This window comes from Leptosomus discolor, chromosome 18 (assembly GCF_034619465.1).
Source record: "Leptosomus discolor isolate bLepDis1 chromosome 18, bLepDis1.hap2, whole genome shotgun sequence".
NCBI lineage: Eukaryota > Metazoa > Chordata > Aves > Leptosomiformes > Leptosomidae > Leptosomus > Leptosomus discolor.
The window spans coordinates 10,726,667-10,745,296 of NC_141408.1; the positions used below are offsets into that span (position 1 = coordinate 10,726,667).

An 18,630-nucleotide genomic window follows, 5' to 3' on the forward strand; every position below is an offset into this window, starting at 1 on the left:
GCGGCGCCGGAAGTGACGCGAGCGGAAGCGCTGAGCAGGCGGCGAGGAGGCAGCATGGTGGCGGCGGGCGCTCACCGGCCCGGGCCGCTGAAGCAGCAGAACAAGGCGCACAAGGGCGGGAAGCACAGCGGGTCGTCGCAGCGCCGCGCTGGAGGTGAGGCGGGGCGGGCCCGGCCGGGTTCCCCACCGGCCCTGCGCCCCGCGGCCGGGCTGAGCGTTCTCTCCCCGCAGGCCGCGTCTCCGTCAAGGCCCAGCCCCGCCGGCGGCTCCGCGACCTCAGCAGGGTGGACCGGCGGCACCAGGCGCTGCAGCTCCGTCGGCAGCGTAAAGAGGCGGTGAGGGCCGCGGGGGAACCGGGGCCGAGCCGGTTGGGGTGTTGAGGGGGACGCGGGTCGGTTCGGGTCTTTGAGAGGGGGCGGTGGGGAGCGAGAATGGGGCCGGTACGGGTCTCGATGTGGGGGGATGTCAGTGGGGGCCGAGCTAGTTTGGGTCTATGTGGGGGGATCAGGACCAGGGAGAGGAATGGGTGCGTGGGTCAATTCGGTTTTGGGCAAGTGGAGCGTTACTGGACCGAACGGGTTCGCGTTGAGCTGTGGAGGGATCCGGTCTTGATTTGGGGCGGGGCGGGACGGGTTAGGAACCGGACTGGGGCCGAGCTTCATGTTCTGCAGTTGTGCCCACAGGTGCTGGCAGAGAAACGGAGCTTGGGCAGCCAGGACGGGCCCCCACACCTCGTGGTTCTGGTGCCGCTGCATAGCAGAGCTGCAGCCCCCGCCACCCTCCGCTTGCTGCAAAGCCAGGATTCGGCTGTTGTCCGTGCGGATGAGGGGAGGGCTGGTGGCTTTGTGCTCCTCTGCCCCCGACTCAAGCAGCGCTGGCGCTTTGTGACCACACAGGCAGGTGTGGAAGTGCTGTTGTTGGTGTGGTTCTTGTCTCCATACGCCTGGCAGCCCCAGTAACGGAGGTGTTTTGCATCCAGGGGACCTTCACGCTGTCTTAGACCTAGCAAAGGTTGCTGACTCCCTCCTGTTCATCCTGGATCCTGCAGATGGCTGGGACAGTGCGGGGGAGCACTGCCTCTCCTGCCTCTTTGCCCAGGGGCTCCCCACTTATGGTGAGTGAGTGGGGAACATTAAGGGCTTCTAGTGGGGTATAGGTCCGGGGGTGCTTGATGGGGTTTTACCGTTGCAGTACTTAAAAACTCCTGTGTTTGGAGGCCTTTGAGTGCTCTGTTTCTGAGCACAGATCTGTTAGGTGAATGCTATTCTCATGCTGTCTTGTTGTGTTACTACCCTGGTGGGGCAGTGCTGGAAAAGGGGTGTTCAAGGCCTCTGGGTGCGTGGTAGCATCAGCATTAGAATGGTTATCTAGGCATGCAGAGTGAAGGGATTCAGATGTTTTCTGGCTAAGTTCAGTTCCTGGGCTCTTATCTCCATGGTCTCATTTAGTCTCAAAAATCTTTGAAGACAGGTTCTCTGTCCCGAGTGTTCTTTTGAACACGTGAAACTGCCTTTGCACCCTGTGGCGTGAATCCGTTTGGTTATTTGAGTTGCTGATACCTGAGTGTTTGTCAGTGCCCGCTAAAAGGAGTATAAGAAGGTTTACAATCTGATCCTGAACTCTATTCTGTCGACTGCTTGTAGCTCTCGCTGTCCCAGGGGGCACTGACTTGCCACCTAAGAAGCGGATAGATGCCAGGAAGAAACTTGCCAAAGCCATCGAGAAGCGCTTTCCCGAGGCCAAGCTCTTCCCCCTGAACACGGAGCAGGAGTCCTCGCTGCTGCTGAGGCACCTCGCCACCCAGAAGCAGCGGCATCTCGCTTTTCGGGACAGGCGGGCTCACCTGCTCGCCTACGCCGCTGAGTTTGTGCCCGGTCAGGAGAGTCACCTGGTTGGGACTTTGAAGGTCTCTGGCTTTGTCCGGGGACAGAGTCTCGATGTGAACAGCCTGGTGCATATTGTGGGGCACGGAGACTTCCAGATGAGCCAGGTGGATGCCCCCCCTGACCCCCTCTCTTTGAACCCCCGAGTGGTTAAAGGACAGAAGAGGAGTCAGGACATGGAGGTACAGGTATGTGGGAGGTCAGGGCTTTACTGGGCCCATTAGAACATGGTGGTTTTAAATTTTCATCAGGAAAATACAACGGTCTGTGTGGTCAAGGAGAGGGGAAAGGGCTTGTATCAGAGACAGCAGGCCACTGAGCTGAGGTTCCTTACCCACAGCGTGTAACGAACGTTACGTTGCGACACAACGAATGGGATACTGAAGGGAGTTTTGCTTCAGACTGATTGGGAGCTTGAGTTAGCTGTATTCACAGCTGGGAACTCTGATCTTGCCCTTCAGGATGACTCTGTAAATGGCACCGATGAGATGGAGGAAGATGTTAAGGTCCTGATGAAGGCAGATCCAAATAAGCAGGAGTCTTTGCAGTCAGAAGTGGTTCCTGATCCTATGGAAGGGGAGCAGACATGGCCTACTGAAGAAGAACTGCAAGAAGCAGAGGGTGAGCAGCAGCAATATTTCTGTACTTTTTCCTTGTCCCTTTCAAGAGAGTTGTTAGCAACCCTCTGTCACCGGGATGGCTGAGGATGGTTGTGAAGAAACATGCTGGTTGGGAGCCCAGGGCTTCCATTCCTAGTCCCATCGCCCAAGTACCAGGCTGCGTGGTTTGCCTGGCAGTTAGCAGGGTTACATTTTAGCTGCCTTTTCTGGGCCCTGACAAATTCTGTGCTGGGAAACAGCGATTCTGGTGTAAATGTTGCTGAGGGAAAGAATTGTTCCTGTATTAACCATTGGTGGGAATCCTACAGCTTCTCTGAAGGCAAACAGGAAGGTGGTGAAGGTCCCCAAAGGCACATCCAAGTACCAGGCTTCCTGGATTGTGGATGATGGAGAAGAAGGCAGTGAGAAGGGTGATGATGACGACGAAGATGACGAGTTTGATGATGATATGATGGAAGAGGCAGTTTCCCAGGTACCTCCAAGAGCTGATACTGCACGTGGTCTCTTGGGTGTTACTGCATATTTTAGGACAGTCCTGTCCTTATGACTTGCTCCATGCAAGGGTACCACACAGAGCCAGGACTTCCCTGGATTTCCAATGTTAAATCTCTTGCCTGTATCCTGTTGTTTTTTTGGCCTGTTAGATACCAAAACGAGGGACTGTGGTGGAGCTCGGGTCACGAGTCACACAGTGCGAGCACACGCAGGGTTTGCAGGGCTGCATGGGCATCAACAGAGCACGTGTGCTCACGGGCTGTGTGCTGTCCTGTGTGTCAGGAGGGGGAAAGCAGCGAGGAGGAAGAGGAACCTGCAGAGGAAGAGTGCGAGACTATGACCGTTTCCGAGTGCTTGCGGGACGACCAGTACGATGAGAAGGTGGAGGAAGATGAAGAGATGCTGGAGAGATACAAACAGGAGAGGATGGATGAAATGTTTCCGGATGAGGTGGACACGCCACGTGACGTACCTGCCAGAGTCCGGTAAGAAACAGGAGGCTTTGCTGGGAGAGGAGCTGGAAGGTGCCTTTCTGGGTAGCTTGGTGAGACAGGGCGGGAAGCCTGTGATGTCTTAGCCGTGGTGTCTGAACCTGGCTGAAGGACTCTTGTGAAGACTCACTCGTAGGCTCTGAGGCTTCCAGGGGAGGCGCTAGTTGGGGGGCAGTGGGTGGGCCTGGGCAGCTCCCTGCATCAGGGAGAGCTGGGTCCTGATGTGGGAGAGGGAGGAGGATGGCAGAGCGAGGGCAGGTTGTTTGGGGACTTGGCTGCTGTTTCTGGCTCTTTCTGCACGAAGATCTTTTCTGAGAGGTAACGTTGGCTTTGCTCCCTTTGCCCTCTGAAGGTGCGAGTCCCTGCAGGCCACAGAAGATGCTGCACAGTAGTTCCTTTCCTGTTATCTGTTCTTTAGGTTCCAGAAGTACAGGGGGCTGAAGAGCTTCCGGACGTCTCCATGGGACCCCAAAGAGAATCTCCCAAGGGATTACGCCAGGATTTTCCAGTTCCAGGACTTCTCCCGAACCAGAAAGAACCTCTTCCGGCAAATAGAGAAAGAGGAGACTGAAGGAGCCTCGGTAACTCCCATTTCTCTTGCTGATCTCTTCCCCTGCTGTTTTCCCTTGCTCCCAATAGGAAAGACTTGTCAGGAAGGTGGCTGAGTGGATCTTTCAGCCAGCTGGTTCTTGGCATGAAGCCATGAGTTCAGACGATACCGTTCTCCTGGATTTCCTCTCTAACCCAGGCATGTGACACTTTTCTGTGGAGAGAAGCATTCACAATCGATTCTCTCTTGGCAGGTTGGCTGGTACGTCACACTTCATGTCTGCAATGTCCCTGTCTCAGTGATGGAGAGCTTCAAAGAAGGGAAGCCCCTAGTCCTGTTCTCGCTGCTTCCCCACGAACAAAAGGTGACTAAGTATAGCCCTGCTGGTATCTCGTGCGAGGTGTGCACCTCCTTGTCCGATTCCTTCAGGCTGCATGGGTTGGAGAGGTTCTGGCTGCAGGGGGTTTGGCTGAAATCTCCCTGCATTGCTCGCATTTCAAAGTAGGACCTTCCCTTTGGTCAGAGCAGGCTGAAGCTGCCAGGGGCATTTAGGCTAGAGCGTCTGAGCCTGGCCGAGGTGTCTGCCTTGGTGACCAGCAGTCCTTTGGGAAGCCATGGTCAAGGGCATTTGTCTTTGCTGCAATGTCCCATGGTTGTCTGCTCTGCCATCGCTGCCCAGCCCTGCCGTCAGCCCCTCACATCTGCCTCCCTTCCAGATGTCCGTGTTGAATTTCCTGGTGCGGCGGCATCCGAGCAACAGCGAGCCAGTAAGGGCGAAGGAGGAGCTGATCTTTCACTGTGGCTTCAGACGCTTCCGAGCATCCCCCCTGTTCTCCCAGCACACCTCGGGTTTGTGAGGGACCGGTGGGGTGGGCACGGGTATGCCAGGAGGTGGGGCTGGGGGCTGGAAGGCAGGAAGCCTGTGATGTCTTAGCCGTGGTGTCTGAACCTGGCTGAAGGACTCTTGTGAAGACTCACTCCTAGGCTCTGAGGCTTCCAGGGGAGGGCACTAAATAGTGAGAAGGGCTTGGGCGAGGTGGCTCGCTGGTCCAGGCAAGGCGGTGGCAGGCTCCGTGCAGTGAGCTGGGAGCTCAGAGGATCACCTTCGTTCCCAGATACTCTGTGCCAGCAGAGGAGGGGGGTTTTTCACCTGTTTCCCTAAAGCACGGAGCCTGTGTGCCAGGGAAGAATGGGCTCAGTGGGGTTTCCCAGAGCTCTGAGGAACTACTGTTGGCCTGAACTTGATCATTGCTGTTCTGTCCTAGCCGATAAGCACAAGCTGGAGCGTTTCCTACGCCCGGACGCTGCCCTGGTGGTGACTGTTTACGCTCCCATCACTTTCCCTCCGGCCTCAGTGCTTCTTTTTAAACAGAGAAGTAATGGTAAGTTGGGAAGTGCTGAGGAGGTGGTGTCTGGGAAACAAACGTTAGGAGGCCTTTTCCATACCCCACTTACAATGCACCTATCCAGAAATGATGACTTGGAAAAGCCGTCCCCTTCATGATCTTTGAGAAGATTAACACATTTCCATCCCCATTAGCACTGGCACTTTTGCCTGTCCCTGCTGGGGGGTTGCTCTGGGCCTGGAACCATTTGAGGAAGGAGGTTGTGGAGGAGGAGGTGATGGAGGCACCTTCTGTGGTGCTTCCCTGGTGCATTAGTGACTCCGCCTTGCAGGAATGCATGACCTCATCGCCACGGGTTCTCTGCTTTCTGTGGATCCGGACAGAATCGTCATCAAGCGGCTGGTGCTCAGTGGCCACCCTTTCAAGATCTTTACCAAGACGGCTGTCGTGCGATACATGTTCTTTAGCAGAGGTACGGCTTGTCTCTGCGTGGTGGGGAGAGGGGATGTGGAAGCAGAACTCCTGCCCCTGCGGGAGCGCTTGTGTTGGTGCAGCAAAGCCTGTTTCTTACCTGCCTTTCGTGTTTTGATCCGCAGAGGATGTGATGTGGTTTAAGCCAGTGGAGCTGAGGACAAAGTGGGGTCGTAGAGGACACATCAAGGAGCCATTAGGTAGGTTTGATTCAGTATTTATCTCTGCTGCTGGGCAGAATGTGGTCCTCCTGGGCAGGAGAGAGAGCTGATGGCCTCTTCTGCTCTCTGCCTAGGGACCCACGGTCACATGAAGTGCCACTTTGACGGACAGCTGAAGTCCCAGGACACGGTGCTGCTGAACCTCTACAAGCGTGTCTTTCCTAAATGGACTTACGACCCCCATGTTCCAGAGCCCGTGCCGTGGGTGAGGAGCGAGAGTGCGGTGCCGGTGCAGGAGGTGGAAATGGACTAAGTCTCCGGCGTGGCTAATGCAGTTTGTGCCTTAGCTCCACCGATGCTGTTCTCAGCCCACCCACAGCGAGGACAGCGGCGATGGCTTGGACGTATTACTGCTGGGGTCTGTACAGGGGTGGCTGTCTCGCCAGCTGCTGCTCAGGTACCAGCTACAGCTATTTATTTTAATGGAAAACCTTTTCAAAAACATCTGCCTGCCTCTGTCTTGGTGGTGGCCAAACGGGGAGGCTGTGCGCACCCCTTGTGTGGTGAACCTCTTGGCCCATTGGGGCTGGCCCTGCCGCAGTGGGGGGTGTGTGTGGATTTTGCTGTCTCAAGGATAGGAGTTTGGAAGTTCTTGTGACGCTGAGAAGGAAAGGCAAAGTGGCAGCTGGGGAGAGTGACTGAGCGCAGCTCACTGGAAGCCTGTCCCAGAGCAGGGCAGCTGGGGAGGGGGGAACAGGCAATGCTTTGTTTCCAGGCCCCCCTGTAGTGACCCTTTGCTGTGGAACCAAACGACTCTGTGCTGTAGAGACCAACGCCAGGTTCCCTTGTCCCTCCACAAAAAACTTCCAAACGTTTGCAGGGAATTATCTGGTTTTAGTCGCGCACAAACCAGACGGTACAAATTCAGAGTGAGGTTTCCATCGCTTGAGCCACCGGTCTGTTCTCATTCCGCTTTCCCAGGGAGGTCTGTGAGCCAGGTCAGGGAGCTCAGGTCCACGTTTCCCCCGCACAGCACGATGCAAACGTTCTCCACATCCCGGGGGACTGCTTGGAAGCGTTCCGAGAGCACGGCCGCCACTCCCACGCCCGCGGTTGGCTCAATCAGCAGCTTCATCCTTTCCCACACCAGCCGCGTGGCTCGCTGTCGGGACAGAGCAGCAGCTGTCATCCCAGCAGCAAGGACAGGCTGCTCTCGGGCTGCGGAGGGCACTACACGTGCGCATGTCTCCGCAGCGCTCTGGGAAGGGAAAGCAGAGCTTCCGCCAGCCCTTTCCAGCTGGAGACAGTGGGGGTGTTGCACAGCTGCAGTGGTGTGCTGCCCTGGGAGAGTGCAGGGGTGAGAGTGGAGGGGCAGAGCGTGGATGGAGGCAGCTGCCTGCTGGCAGCTGCTGTGAGAAGGGAGTCGGCAGCGTTTACCTTGATTTCTTCCTCTGAGACCGTCAGGACGTCATCCACCAGATCCCTGATGATGGGCCACGTGTTTGGTCCGATGCTGGTTTTAACCGCGTCTGCGATGGTATCCGGCGGGTGAGGGTTGGGGGTCAGTTCCCCCCTTACCTTGGACCGGTAACAGTCATCGGCGTTGCGTGGCTCAGCAGCAAACACTTTCACATCTGGTCTCAAAGCCTGCGGAGAGCAGGAGGAGCCGCTGGGTTCAAGCTGGTGTGTGCCTGTCTGCTGTCGGTGCACGCACGGGGGGGCAAGTAGGCCATGCCGCTGCCACGCGGGCCCCACGCCCCCAGAGATTTTCACCGCTGGGTTGCTCCATTTCTAAAGAGAAAAGCTGCTGCCTGTCTTGGGAGCCCTGCCCTTCCTGCGGGGAGATGGAGCCACTGCTTCCCTGCTGAGCTGCTGCCTACCTTGATGGCAACTGCTATTCCTGCAATCATTCCTCCGCCTCCGACGGGAACCACGACTGCGTTTACCTCGGGTGCCTGTGCAGAAAGGGAGCGGGAGTGCTTCTGGCACGCTTTTTGCTGTGCCCTTGCCTATGAGGAGCAGAGCCCTGGGCTGGGTCCAGGCCATGCGCTTCCCTCACCTGCTCCAGCACCTCCAGGGCGATCGTGCCTTGCCCTGCGATCACTGCGGGCTCCTGGTTGGGGTGCACCATGACTCCTCCTGTCTCCTGGACTACACGAGATGCCGTCTCGGCTCTGGACTAAGGAAAAGCGCAGATGGTCGCCTCTCAGTCCGCCTGTGCTGGGGCCCTGGCTGGTATCCCTGGTGCCTTACCTTGTCACTGGGCTCGCACGGCACCAGTGTAGCCCCATAGCTGCGAATAGCAGCTTGCTTACAGCGCGAGGCTGTTCTGGGCACCACCACGTAGGCAGGAATCCCTGTGTGACAAAAGAGGCGGCAAATCCACCAGCCAAAAAAGCTGCAAACAGCCAGTTTGCGCTGCAGGAGCGGGCCATGCCTTGCTTATGCTAGCTCCTGCACAGGGTCAGGAAAGGGACAGCCCTGCTGCTCTCCAGGGCGGGCAGGGCCGGGTGCCTGGAGCTGCCTTTGCCCGGGAACCAGCTCTGCCTTTGCCCCTGGGCCTGGTGCCCGGCTGCTCCCTGAGCTGGGGCTGGAGGTCGGGGCGTGCTGTTACCTTCTGCCTGGGCAGCACAGGCGAGCGCCTGCCCGTGATTCCCGCTGCTGTGTGTCACGACGGCCCGGGGCAGCCCCTTTCCAGCGCGTTCGCTTTCCTCAACGAGGCTCCTGACCGCGTTCAGGGCCCCGCGGATCTGGAAGGAGAGAGAGCTCGGCCATCTTAGCGCTGCTGCGGGCCGGGCAGGGGAGGGAAATCTTGCCTTGGAGCCTCCCTGGGAAGCGCTTCAGCCCCCAGGCAGGGTGGCAGGAGCCAGGTCTGCTGGGTGTCGATGGAAAGTGAGTTTCTCCGGCGCCAAGAAGCGACCTCGGCCCCGCGGCCGCCCGGCGGACGCGCAAGGCCGCCCTCCCCGCGCACCTTGAAGGAGCCGGTCCTCTGGAAGAGCTCGCATTTGAAGAGCAGCCGTCGGCCGGCCAGGCGGTCCAGGCTGCCGCTGGTGAGCAGCGGGGTGCGGTGCAGCCGGCCGCGGAGCCGTCCCTCCGCCGCCCGGACATCGGCCAGAGCCGGGCGCGGCGGCCCGGCCATCCTCAACGGCAGCTCCCGCCGGCGGCGCGAATGCGCATGCGCGCGGTTGTGGTGGTGGTGGTGGGGGGGGGGTATTTTGACCCTGCGCGGCCGCCGTCCGCCCCGCCCCTCCCCGCCGGCGGAGGGAAGATGGCGGAGGGGCTGGAGCGCGTCCGCGTCTCGGCCGCTGAGCTGCGGGACATGGTGGCGGCGCAGGCCCGCGCTGCGGGTGGCGGCGGACGAGGTGAGGGGGTGGGTAGGGACTGGCGGGGGGTGGTGGTGGGGGTTTGGGCCTTCCCTCCTTCCCTCCTTCCCTCCTCCCCTCCTCCCCTCAGCGGTACCTGCCCGGGGGCGGGCTGGGCCCCTCGGCCGTACAGCCGGGCTGGGGTAGGGGCCGGGGCAGGGCCACCGCTCCGCTGGGCCCGCGTCGCCCCGGACACGGTTGTCTCCGGGGTGAGAGCAAACAAACGCCGACGGCCGGGGAACAGGGGCCGCTGGGAGGCTGCGGGGCGAGCAGCAGCAGCAGGCGGCACGGCTTTTGGCCGGGGTCAGGTCGGTCCCTGCCCGCTCGGGGGCTTCTCTACCACCTCTGGGGGAAAGCCCCTGGTAGCGGCGGTTTTCGCGTGGCTGAGGGTGGGTGGTGCGGGCTGGTGGAAGTTACTGACAGGAGGAAAAAGTTGAGGGAATGCAGCGCGCAAACAGCCTGGCTTTGGTGAAACGCTTAACTCTGCGTCGTCCCGGCTGCGTTCTCTAACGAGTTTTCGTGTAAGTACAGTTATAGAGAGGAGCAGAGAACCGTTAACTGTTCTCTGGGGAATGCATCTTTGACTCAAAACGATCTGTTGGCAGAGCAGGGGGGCTGTTGGAGAAGGCAGCACCTGCAGACAAAGGCTCCTGCACCAACAGCAGGCAGGCGATCGCTGCTGGAACCTGTAATGCTAAAACTTTGTGCCTGGTACATGCATCTGTGTGCTCGAGTCTTCCGTGGAGCTTTACCTGTCTCTTTCTCGGCTTGTTGGTGCTTTGAGGTAAAGCCTGTGGTGGGATGTGTTTCGTAAGTGAATCAGGCCAAGGATTTGGTCAACTTTGTTGTGCTTTATCGTTTTCTACTCTTACTCTGCGATTTCCTGTAAACCTTGCCACAGATTTTCAGCTGTGTTCTCTTGGACCTGCCCTGAGGGTGGTAGGCTCTTTGTCTTTACTTGATATTTCTCCTTGAATATTTGTCGTGATATTTCTTTGTCCCTGGCTGGTTTGTGGTGGGAATAACTTTCTGCTCTCCGTTTTTCCTTAGAAAACATAAAGGAAGTGAAGGAGCCGAGGCATCGCAAAGACAACAGGCGCCCGGACCTGGAGATTTACAAGCCTGGCCTCTCCCGGCTGAGGAGCAAACTTGCGCCACCAAAGCAAGAGGCCTTGGAGAAGGAGAGGAGCAGAGCTGAGGAGGGCAAGGAGGAGACTGCCAGTGACAAGGGCTCTTTGGGAGGAGAGGCTCCACTCGTGGAGGATTTCGGGAAAGGTGATGGCCCCAAGCAGAATGGTCCTTCGCAGGAAAACGAAGAGATGGAGACTAAAGGTGGTCTTCAGAGCCAGGAGAACTTGTCCAAGCAGCCTGCTCCGGATGAGTGCGGTCCCAAGACCACCAGGAGAACCAAGAAGCCAGACCAGCAGATCTACCAGCCTGGGAAACGCCTGCATTCCGCTGCTAAAGAACCATCCCTGCGGTCAGCTACTGAGGAAGTCACCAGTAAGATGGAGCAGCTGAAAGTCGAGAGAGATGATGAAACCGAGAAAGGTACCAGAAAAGACAACATGAAAACCAAATCAAGCAAGGAGGATAGAGGGGGGGGCCAGGGAGGGGAAGGAGTCAAAACCTCAAGGGGAGAAAAAGGAAGACGAATAGAACGAAGCGACAGGATAAGGAGATCGAGCAACGAGGTGGCGCAGGGGAAGCTGGGCCCTACCAAGCGGTACTCCCACTCCGACAAGCGGCGGAGCCGGTACCGCACCTGCAGCACGAGCTCAGCCGGCAGCAACAACAGCGTAGACGGACCCCCGCTGGGGGACGGGGTGGAGAGGCGGCAGGAGCGTGCCAGAGAAAGAATACGTCCTAGGAAGCAGCTCTCTGCGTCCTCCACTGACTCCTTGGAGGATGACAGAGTCGAGGAGGCAGAAGCGTATGTCTCCAGCAGGAACTCGGACAAGAAAAAGCGTTCAGAGCAGAGCCGAGCTTCTAGGAGCGAGAGTGACTGGAGCAGCAACGACAGGGAAGCCAAGGGACCTTTTCGAGTCACGTTTGACAGCAAGACTATGAGCAGGGATATCAGTCTGGCAGATCCAGATAAAAAAAAGCCCCTGAAGGCGTTTGTTAGCTGCAATGACTCAGAGGCTTCGGAGGCGAGGAGCCAGAGCAGAGAGCCCCAAGGGAGGGGCCGTGGGATTCTGTTCCTGCCTGCCAACACGGACCTCTCTGCCAGCACCGCGGGCTCCCCCGAACCCAGTCACCCTGGGCCCAGGCTTCTGCTCGGCGGGGCTGGGAGTAAAGGCCCCCGAAGCAGGGGCCGAGGCGGGACTGCTCGCCGGCTGTGGGACCCAAATAACCCGGACCAAAAACCCGCCCTGAAGAGCCAGACGGCTCAGCTTCACTTTCTCGACACGGACGATGAAGTGAGCCCTACCTCCTGGGGGGAAGCCCGCCAGGCCCAGACATCCTACTATAAGTTCCAAAACTCTGACAACCCCTACTATTACCCTCGGGCCTCCGGTCAAGGCCCCCAGTATCCTTATGGTGGGTATTCCCTGCAGTATCCTATGGGTCCAAGCAATGGTGTGTACCCAGGAGCCTATTACCCTGGGTACCCTGGCCAGGCAGGGCAGTACCTGTGTGGCCCACTCCCCCCAACTCCTCTGAGTCCCGAGATGGAGCAGCAGATGCGGACCATGCAGCAGCAGGAGCTCAGCAAGCTCCTCCGCGAGGCTGGAAACCAGGAGCAGCAGCTCAGCAATCTGCTTTCCAGAGACCGCATCAGCCCGGAGGGGCTGGAGAAGATGGCTCAGCTGAGGTTTGTGGCTGGGCTGTCGAGGGGGGTGTGACCAAGTCGTTTCCAGGGTGGGCCACCAGAAATGTTGTCTAGAGAATGGTGTCTGCTGGGGGATCGGGTGTACTGGAGATGCCGGTGTCTCGGAGACTGGGACATGGGGCAGTGGCTCGCTAGCTTTTGATAGGCTGGGCCTGTTTGTCCTGTGCCAGCAGTGTGTGGGTATTGGAAGGAAACTGTGAGTGAAGATGTCATTTTCCTGGTCTGGGAGCTAAGCCGTGGCTTCTTGTGGTTGTGGAATGCCTTGCCCGCATGGTGGGGCCGTGGAGGAGCAGGACAAGCACCTGCTGTGGCTCTTGGATGCTTCTCACACTTGCTGGAGCTGGTCTCCCTCGGTTCCAGCGCTCTTGTGTGCTTTCAGTATTTGCTGGCGGAATTCTGCTTTCTTACCTGTCCTTGGTTATCTGCTGTCTGACTTGCCTGGTGGGCTTCAGGGGCAGCGACTGTCAGCTTGTGCTTGCGAAGCATTGCACGGGTTCCTGACGTTGTGTAACGCTGACAGCACCTTTCAAGCGCCGGGTAGTTTTGCTTTCGACACCACTCATGCTGTGACATGTGGACATCGAGTGGGAGCAGCCTGGTGATGCCAGCTAGCAAGAGGGAGGTGACACACGAGGTCATTTCAGGGCTTGTTCTGTGTTTTGGGGACCGTAGGGTGCGATGTGTCTGCGCTTGAAGCAGCACTAGAGGTTTCAGGTCTTCCTCAAGGTGTCAAGGTCATCCAGGGCTGTTGTCTGGAGGATGAGGAGAGCCTGCACAGTGCTGCTGTGGCCTGTGTGAAGCCCGCCATGCCCTGGGAGTGTGGGCATGGTTGGCCCCGTCCTTGCCAGCAGCGTCCCTCCGTCTCGGTGTGTCTCCTGCCTGTGTCAGGGCGTGTTGGCGGTCTGTCTGTGGAGCTGACATCTGTCCTTCTGCAGAAACACCTAATTCTCTTGGTCAGGGGGTGTGTGTATGTGCAGGCTTTGGGGGACTGCATGGGGCAGGGCAGCAGAACCATGCTCTGTGCTTTGCACAGGAACCCACCAGCATCCTTCTCTCATTCTGTCAGGCTCTCCCACACGTTGCCATCTTGCTTTGCTCCGGGCTTTACCTTCTACGCTGTTGTACTGTTTTCTGCAGGGCTCAAAGCATTGTAAGGGATAAGGCTGCCAAGGCAGTAGCAGCTGAGGATTCCCTTTACCATAAACTTGCCCCACGTATTGCAGAGCTGTTTCTAGCCTGAAACTATTTTATTAAATGCAGGGGTGGAATTCTGCTTCGCCATCTGGGCAAGGCTGTGGGTAACTGGCGAGGGGAATGTGATTTCTGGGACTCCAAGGCTTTATCTTCTCTAGGTGTGATGTTCCCAGCTCTCGTTTATTTTTGGAGAAGCAGGGTCTCCGTTTTTGCTCTGTATTTTGGTTGGATGGAAACGAGGTGGAGATCGTTTTAATGGCAGGACCTCTCTTGCCCTCTGGTTCTTCGTGTGTTTGTTCCTGGCCTGTAGCAGCCAGACTTTGTGCTCAGGAGGAGCAGAGCCTGGCAGCGCATGCTTTCTCTGTGTTAGTACCAGGAGACACTTGTGCCTTGCTGTTCCCCGTGGCAGAACTGTAGCAGAGCTCCTTGCTCTTTGGCAGGCCCTGGCCCACTCTGCTGCAGGGAGATGGTCCTTTCAGATTTGCCTTCTTGGAGCAGGAAGGGTGTTTGGTTGCAACAGTTCCTGTCTCCTTTTGGGACGCGTGTGGAAGCATTGATTTGCCGGAGCGTGTGAGCTGGCTGAGCTGCTGACATCTCGTGCTTGCTGGATGAAAAGCAACCAGGTGTCTCCGCACACGTTTCCTGGCAGCTCAGGCTGGGGCTGGGCGGTTGCTGGTGTGTTGACGGCTGGTGGTGTTTCGCTGTAGGGTGGAGATGCTGCAGCTGTACGAACGGTGCATCCTGATGGATATCGAGTTCTCCGATACCCAGAACGTGGACCAGCTGCTGTGGAAGAACGCGTTTTACCAGGTGATTGAGAAATTCCGGCAGCTCCTCAAGGACCCTCAGGGGGAAAATGCCCAAGAAATTCGGAACAAACTGCTCCAGCTCCTAGATGAGGTAAGCAGAGAGAAACATCCCCAAACTCCACTAAACCTTTGGGTGGGATTGGCTGGTGTCTAGAATGGGATGGTGTAACTGGGCAGCTAGCCTTCTTGATCCTGTTGGTATCTCTGTGTGCCTTAGGCCATCCCTGTGCAAGGAGAATGCTCAGACAGGTTATGGTTTAGCGTGGCAGATGTAGGTCCAGGTGGACATTTGTTATAATTTAAACGAGGCTGGTTTTGGTGTCTTTTATGTTAATTAAAAATTGATTTAAGCTAAAATGAAATGAGTGCCCTGAAGTGGAAATAAACAGAAGCGTTCCTGGAGGTGTTTGTGCCATCTTTATCAAATTTGCGTAAAAGTTATTCCATTAAACTGTGCAGCTCAGTTTACTCTTTGTAGAAGGTAGGCTGGCAGATCCGAGAGGATGTGCTTTATAGAATTAGATTAGACTGGTGGGAAGGGACTGCTGGAGGGCTTTAGTCCAACCTCCTGCTCAAAAGCAGGACTCCTCAAACACTAGGTCAGGTCAGTCTTGATTTTGTCTAGTCTTGAAAACCGTTGAGACTGGAGATCCCCCAACCTCCTTGTTGTTTTCTGAAGTGAAACAGCCCAAACCTGTCCCCCAAAAGCGGGACTTTCTTGCACGTGGCAGGGATGGTGTGGTGACTCTGTGCTCGTCATCAGAATGATTGTAACATCCAAGTATGTGTGTTTTGCAGGGCACGTCTTTTTTTGATGGCCTCCTCCAAAAGCTGCAGGTGTCGTACCAGTTCAAGCTAGAGGACTATATGGATGGGATGGCCATCCGCAGCAAGCCTCTGAGGAAAATGGTAGGTTGGCTTCCTCCTGGAGACTTCTCGTCCTGTTAGTCGTGTGCAACGTGCTGAACTCAGTGTGCTGCCCTTGCCAAGAGGTAGGCAGCTGTGCTCTGAACAGATGTCAGTATGTTTGCAGGGAATCTTTCTCAGCTGTTAGCTGGTTCAACGAGTTCTCTCTGATGCATGAACGTTTCTTAGCTTCCTTTGCAAACCGCTTTTTTTGTACCAGCCCTGTGACCAGGGCTGATGAAGGGAAAGAAGCGTCCAAAGGTACCTTGGCTTTGCCTTAGACATTGAACATCTTACTTCTTTCTGTGGAATACAGAATAATGAACGAGGAAAGGTAACAGCTGTGCTGCCTCCCTGACACTTGACAATGTGTTGCCCTGAGCTGTGGGTGCAGGAGCGAGGGACAGCTGGGAAAGGGTATTTTATTCCAGCTCCCTTCCCAGAGAGATGTGTTTGTCTAACAGCTGTCCTCAGATTGGTCATGGACTGAACAACTCTCTTCTGGAGAGAGGCGGGATGTTGTTGTAAGGGAGGAGGTGTTTAGGGGATTGGCTTGCCCCTGCAAATGCTGCAGCGATGCCACGGAGCCTTGTCATTTCATTCTGCCGCCCTCTTGTAAGACCTTCGGTGTGTCGTGACCTCCCCTTAGCTCTCTGCAGTCCCTGTGTGCTCACTGGGTCTGTGGGTGAGCCAGGGTTCTGTGCGGGTGCCCCATGATGTGCTGAATGCTTCTTTCCAGGTGAAGTACGCACTGATCAGTGCTCAGAGGTGTATGATTTGTCAAGGGGATATTTGCCGATACCGAGAGCAAGCAAACGACACCGCCAACTATGGAAAGGCACGCAGGTATTGTGCTCTTCCCTGAGCCCAGCTCTTCCTCTGTTTACAAGGGGTGTATCTCATTTCATGCTTAAACTTGCCTCTAGCAAAGGAATCTTTCCACTCCTCTTTATTGTGTTGCAGTCCTGTGAAGCTGAAAGTTGTAGCCTAGACTGTTTTGCTGTCCCAGCGAGCAAGCCAGCAGATCCAGTCATCCTCCAGCCATCTAGTTTGGAAACTGTCCTGTGCTGATCCTCCAGCAGGGAGGGTTTATGCTGTTGAGGCTGGCAGAATGGCTGTTGTATTTTCTGGTAGCTTTACAGCTAGGTGAGGTTCCCATATGTGTCCATATGTCCTGACTGCATCAGGAGTTACTGGCACTTGTTGCTTCCTGTCACTCTTGGTTTTTTTCTGGAGCAATTTGGGGGGGAGCAAGTGAGCCCAGCATGGGGGATGGAGACCTGAAATCTGTGGAGGTTTGGAGAACAGGGCAGGGAAAGCTGCCAATTTTGGGATCTGCAGACGTGGTGGAGTATGCTGATATCTCGGGGAGGCCAGGGGGAACATGGCAGGTTCGTGATGTCTCTGAACAGCATCGATGGATCCGTGTGGTGTGATACAAGCTAGAGAGTGGATAATACAATTGAGGGAAAATAGAGAGGAGAATGGAGGGATGAATGACTGCTGCTGAACGGATGCCTCTTCTCTTGGGTTGATTAAGTGTCTTGAAAAATACGGGGAACAGGCTAAGGAACATGGCGGGTTTGGTCCCAGCTCCCCGTGGAGCTAAAAAGGGGACTGGGAGAAAAAAGTTCCCTGAACAGCCTGTTCTCTGTGCCTGAGGCTGCACGGGGACAGTGCTTGCTGGGTCTGGCTAAATGCTCATCTTCAGGCTGAGCCAAGAACATTTCCCTCTGCAGCTGCATCTGCCCCTCTCTCTCGTCCTGTGCCCCAACTGCCTCTCCAGGCCCGGTGCGGGCTCGCTGCCTGCGCACGCTCTTGCAGGCAGAGGGCACTTGTGCAAAGGGCCTGTTCCCTGCAGGACTGCCAATGCTGCGCTGCGAGGGGAGTTCTGTGCCCTGAACAGTGAGGAAGGCAACCTGATGTCCTTTCAGTAAACCTTTCTCTCTGGTTCTTCTCTTCCTCAGCTGGTACCTGAAGGCTCAGCAAATTGCTCCCAAAAACGGCCGGCCGTACAACCAGCTGGCGCTTCTGGCCATCTACACGGTAAGATGCTCGTCATGCAAGGATGTAGCAAGGATAGGGAGAGCCTCTGGGCTGGCTGTGAGATTCCATCTGGAGGAGGAAGGCATTGTTTAAGGCAGTGGTCCCAGATGGGTGGGTTGGTTTTTTTTTTTTTTTTTGAAAGAAAAAAGCTGATGGCAGGATGTGCTGTGTGGATTCCAGCTGCTGTGGCTTCGGGCGGCTTTGTTAGATACACGCTATTCCCTCAGGCTGTCGGCATTTTGGGGACTGTTCTGTGGGCTGTTGAGAGTGCAGATGCTTTAGAAGTGAGTTGAATTTAAAGTTTTGCATGAGATTCTTGCGCTCAAGGCCATGCTGTCGTGAGGATGGTGCTTCTTTTTGCCGTGTCTTCACTGAACCTGTGGGCACTGGTCTAAGGAACATCCACGTGTGACTTTCCTAGGTTTCAGTTTTGCTGGCTACTCCAGCCATGCAGGAAAACTTACTTCAAGGAAGACGTGACAGCAGATAACAGAAGCATCAGGTTGGGACAGGGACGCTGGTAGGGATCTGCCTGTTTGCAACAGTGAAAGATGCTGGTTTAAAGCAGAGCAGTTTGGAACTGCAGGGTGCAGAAGCACATTTCCTTCATGGCTGGGAATGACCTTTCTGACTCCTGATGTGGGGCTCGGAGCAGCAAAGTGTCTCTCCCTCTGGTGATTTGTAAGGCCAGCAGCATGTGGGGAAAACACTAAATGGCTGATTGTCTTGGTAGCATAAAGACTTGGGGGGTGTCTTCTCATGGTATTCCCTGTGGCCAGCCTGTGGGAGAAGAGGTGCTGAGAAGCTGCTCGAGTGTGAGGGGATTAGCACAGTGGCAGGCTGAAATGAGGGGGGCATCCTGCCCCGCCACTGGCAGGAGTTTGGCAAACCCTTCAGTCTTCCTGGGCCTCTGCTCTTTGTAAAACTCATGTGAAGTCTTTTCCATATCCATAGTAATGTTGAAAAGAGTTATTTCCTGAACTGTCAGGAATTCAGTATTTTATGCATTTGCCCTTTACCTTGATGTCTGCTGAGAGACTGGTTTGTGGGAGACTCTGAGTTGATGGCTTCTGCAGAAGCCTTGGGGCTAGATTAAGCGGGTCCGTGGGCTGCGGTGTCACCTGCACTCCCTAACTCTGGCAAAGGGCTTGTGCTTTGTGCTGATGGTTGTAGGTAGCTGTGAACGTGGATGGAGAGTTTAAGGTTCTACGTGTCATAGTGTTGGCGTGTCTGTCTGTCCCAGGCAGTATTGAGGGAGAGGGAAGGTGAACTATGGGGGAGCTTGGCTCTGAAAGCCCCAGGATGAGTGGCACCTCTGAGTCTGGTTGTGTTTTTGCAGAGGAGAAAGCTGGATGCTGTCTACTATTACATGCGCAGCCTGGCTGCTAGCAACCCCATCCTCACAGCCAAGGAGAGCCTCATGAGTCTGTTTGAAGAGACAAAACGCAAGGTGAGTCGTG

At 56.2% G+C, this 18,630-nt stretch overlaps 3 protein-coding genes and 2 non-coding genes across 8 annotated transcripts in view; 4 read left to right on the top strand and 1 right to left on the bottom strand.

Moving 5' to 3' along the window:
- The first annotated feature begins 54 nt into the window (after positions 1-54).
- On the top strand, positions 55-6,521 carry TSR1 (TSR1 ribosome maturation factor). The gene is made up of 15 exons (XM_086475129.1): positions 55-154; positions 232-335; positions 684-900; positions 980-1,114; positions 1,644-2,071; positions 2,345-2,504; positions 2,812-2,975; positions 3,281-3,483; positions 3,908-4,070; positions 4,293-4,403; positions 4,756-4,888; positions 5,305-5,421; positions 5,717-5,857; positions 5,982-6,056; positions 6,152-6,521. Exons 1-15 carry the CDS (start codon positions 55-57, stop codon positions 6,328-6,330), a joined length of 2,430 nt encoding a protein of 809 aa, XP_086331255.1. The 3' UTR covers positions 6,331-6,521.
- On the top strand, positions 3,553-3,645 carry LOC147414162 (small nucleolar RNA SNORD91 family). Its single transcript, XR_015183963.1, has one exon. It is a non-coding gene; the product is annotated as a small nucleolar RNA SNORD91 family (small nucleolar RNA).
- LOC147414163 (small nucleolar RNA SNORD91 family) lies at positions 4,951-5,043 on the top strand. Its single transcript, XR_015183964.1, has one exon. It is a non-coding gene; the product is annotated as a small nucleolar RNA SNORD91 family (small nucleolar RNA).
- A 375-nt stretch (positions 6,522-6,896) lies between the features above and the next one.
- On the bottom strand, positions 6,897-9,156 carry SRR (serine racemase). Its single transcript, XM_086475268.1, has 7 exons — positions 8,989-9,156; positions 8,632-8,767; positions 8,271-8,374; positions 8,077-8,196; positions 7,898-7,972; positions 7,455-7,664; positions 6,897-7,179 (listed from the first exon to the last, which is right to left on the bottom strand). The coding sequence occupies exons 1-7, from the start codon at positions 9,154-9,156 to the stop codon at positions 6,982-6,984; spliced, it is 1,011 nt and encodes a 336-aa protein (XP_086331394.1). The 3' UTR covers positions 6,897-6,981.
- A 129-nt stretch (positions 9,157-9,285) lies between these two features.
- SMG6 (SMG6 nonsense mediated mRNA decay factor) overlaps positions 9,286-18,630 on the top strand; it is a 114,564-nt gene continuing 105,219 nt past the window's right edge. For 2 of the 4 annotated variants that reach the window (XM_086475471.1, XM_086475470.1), the window contains exons 1-7: positions 9,286-9,379; positions 10,430-12,197; positions 14,117-14,309; positions 15,017-15,127; positions 15,864-15,970; positions 17,092-17,170; positions 18,510-18,620. In XM_086475471.1, coding sequence (XP_086331597.1) covers positions 9,286-9,379; positions 10,430-12,197; positions 14,117-14,309; positions 15,017-15,127; positions 15,864-15,970; positions 17,092-17,170; positions 18,510-18,620 — 2,463 coding nt within the window. The remainder of the gene's footprint in view (positions 9,380-10,429; positions 12,198-14,116; positions 14,310-15,016; positions 15,128-15,863; positions 15,971-17,091; positions 17,171-18,509; positions 18,621-18,630) is intronic. The other 2 variants (XM_086475472.1, XM_086475469.1) reach the window with 2 other exon arrangements.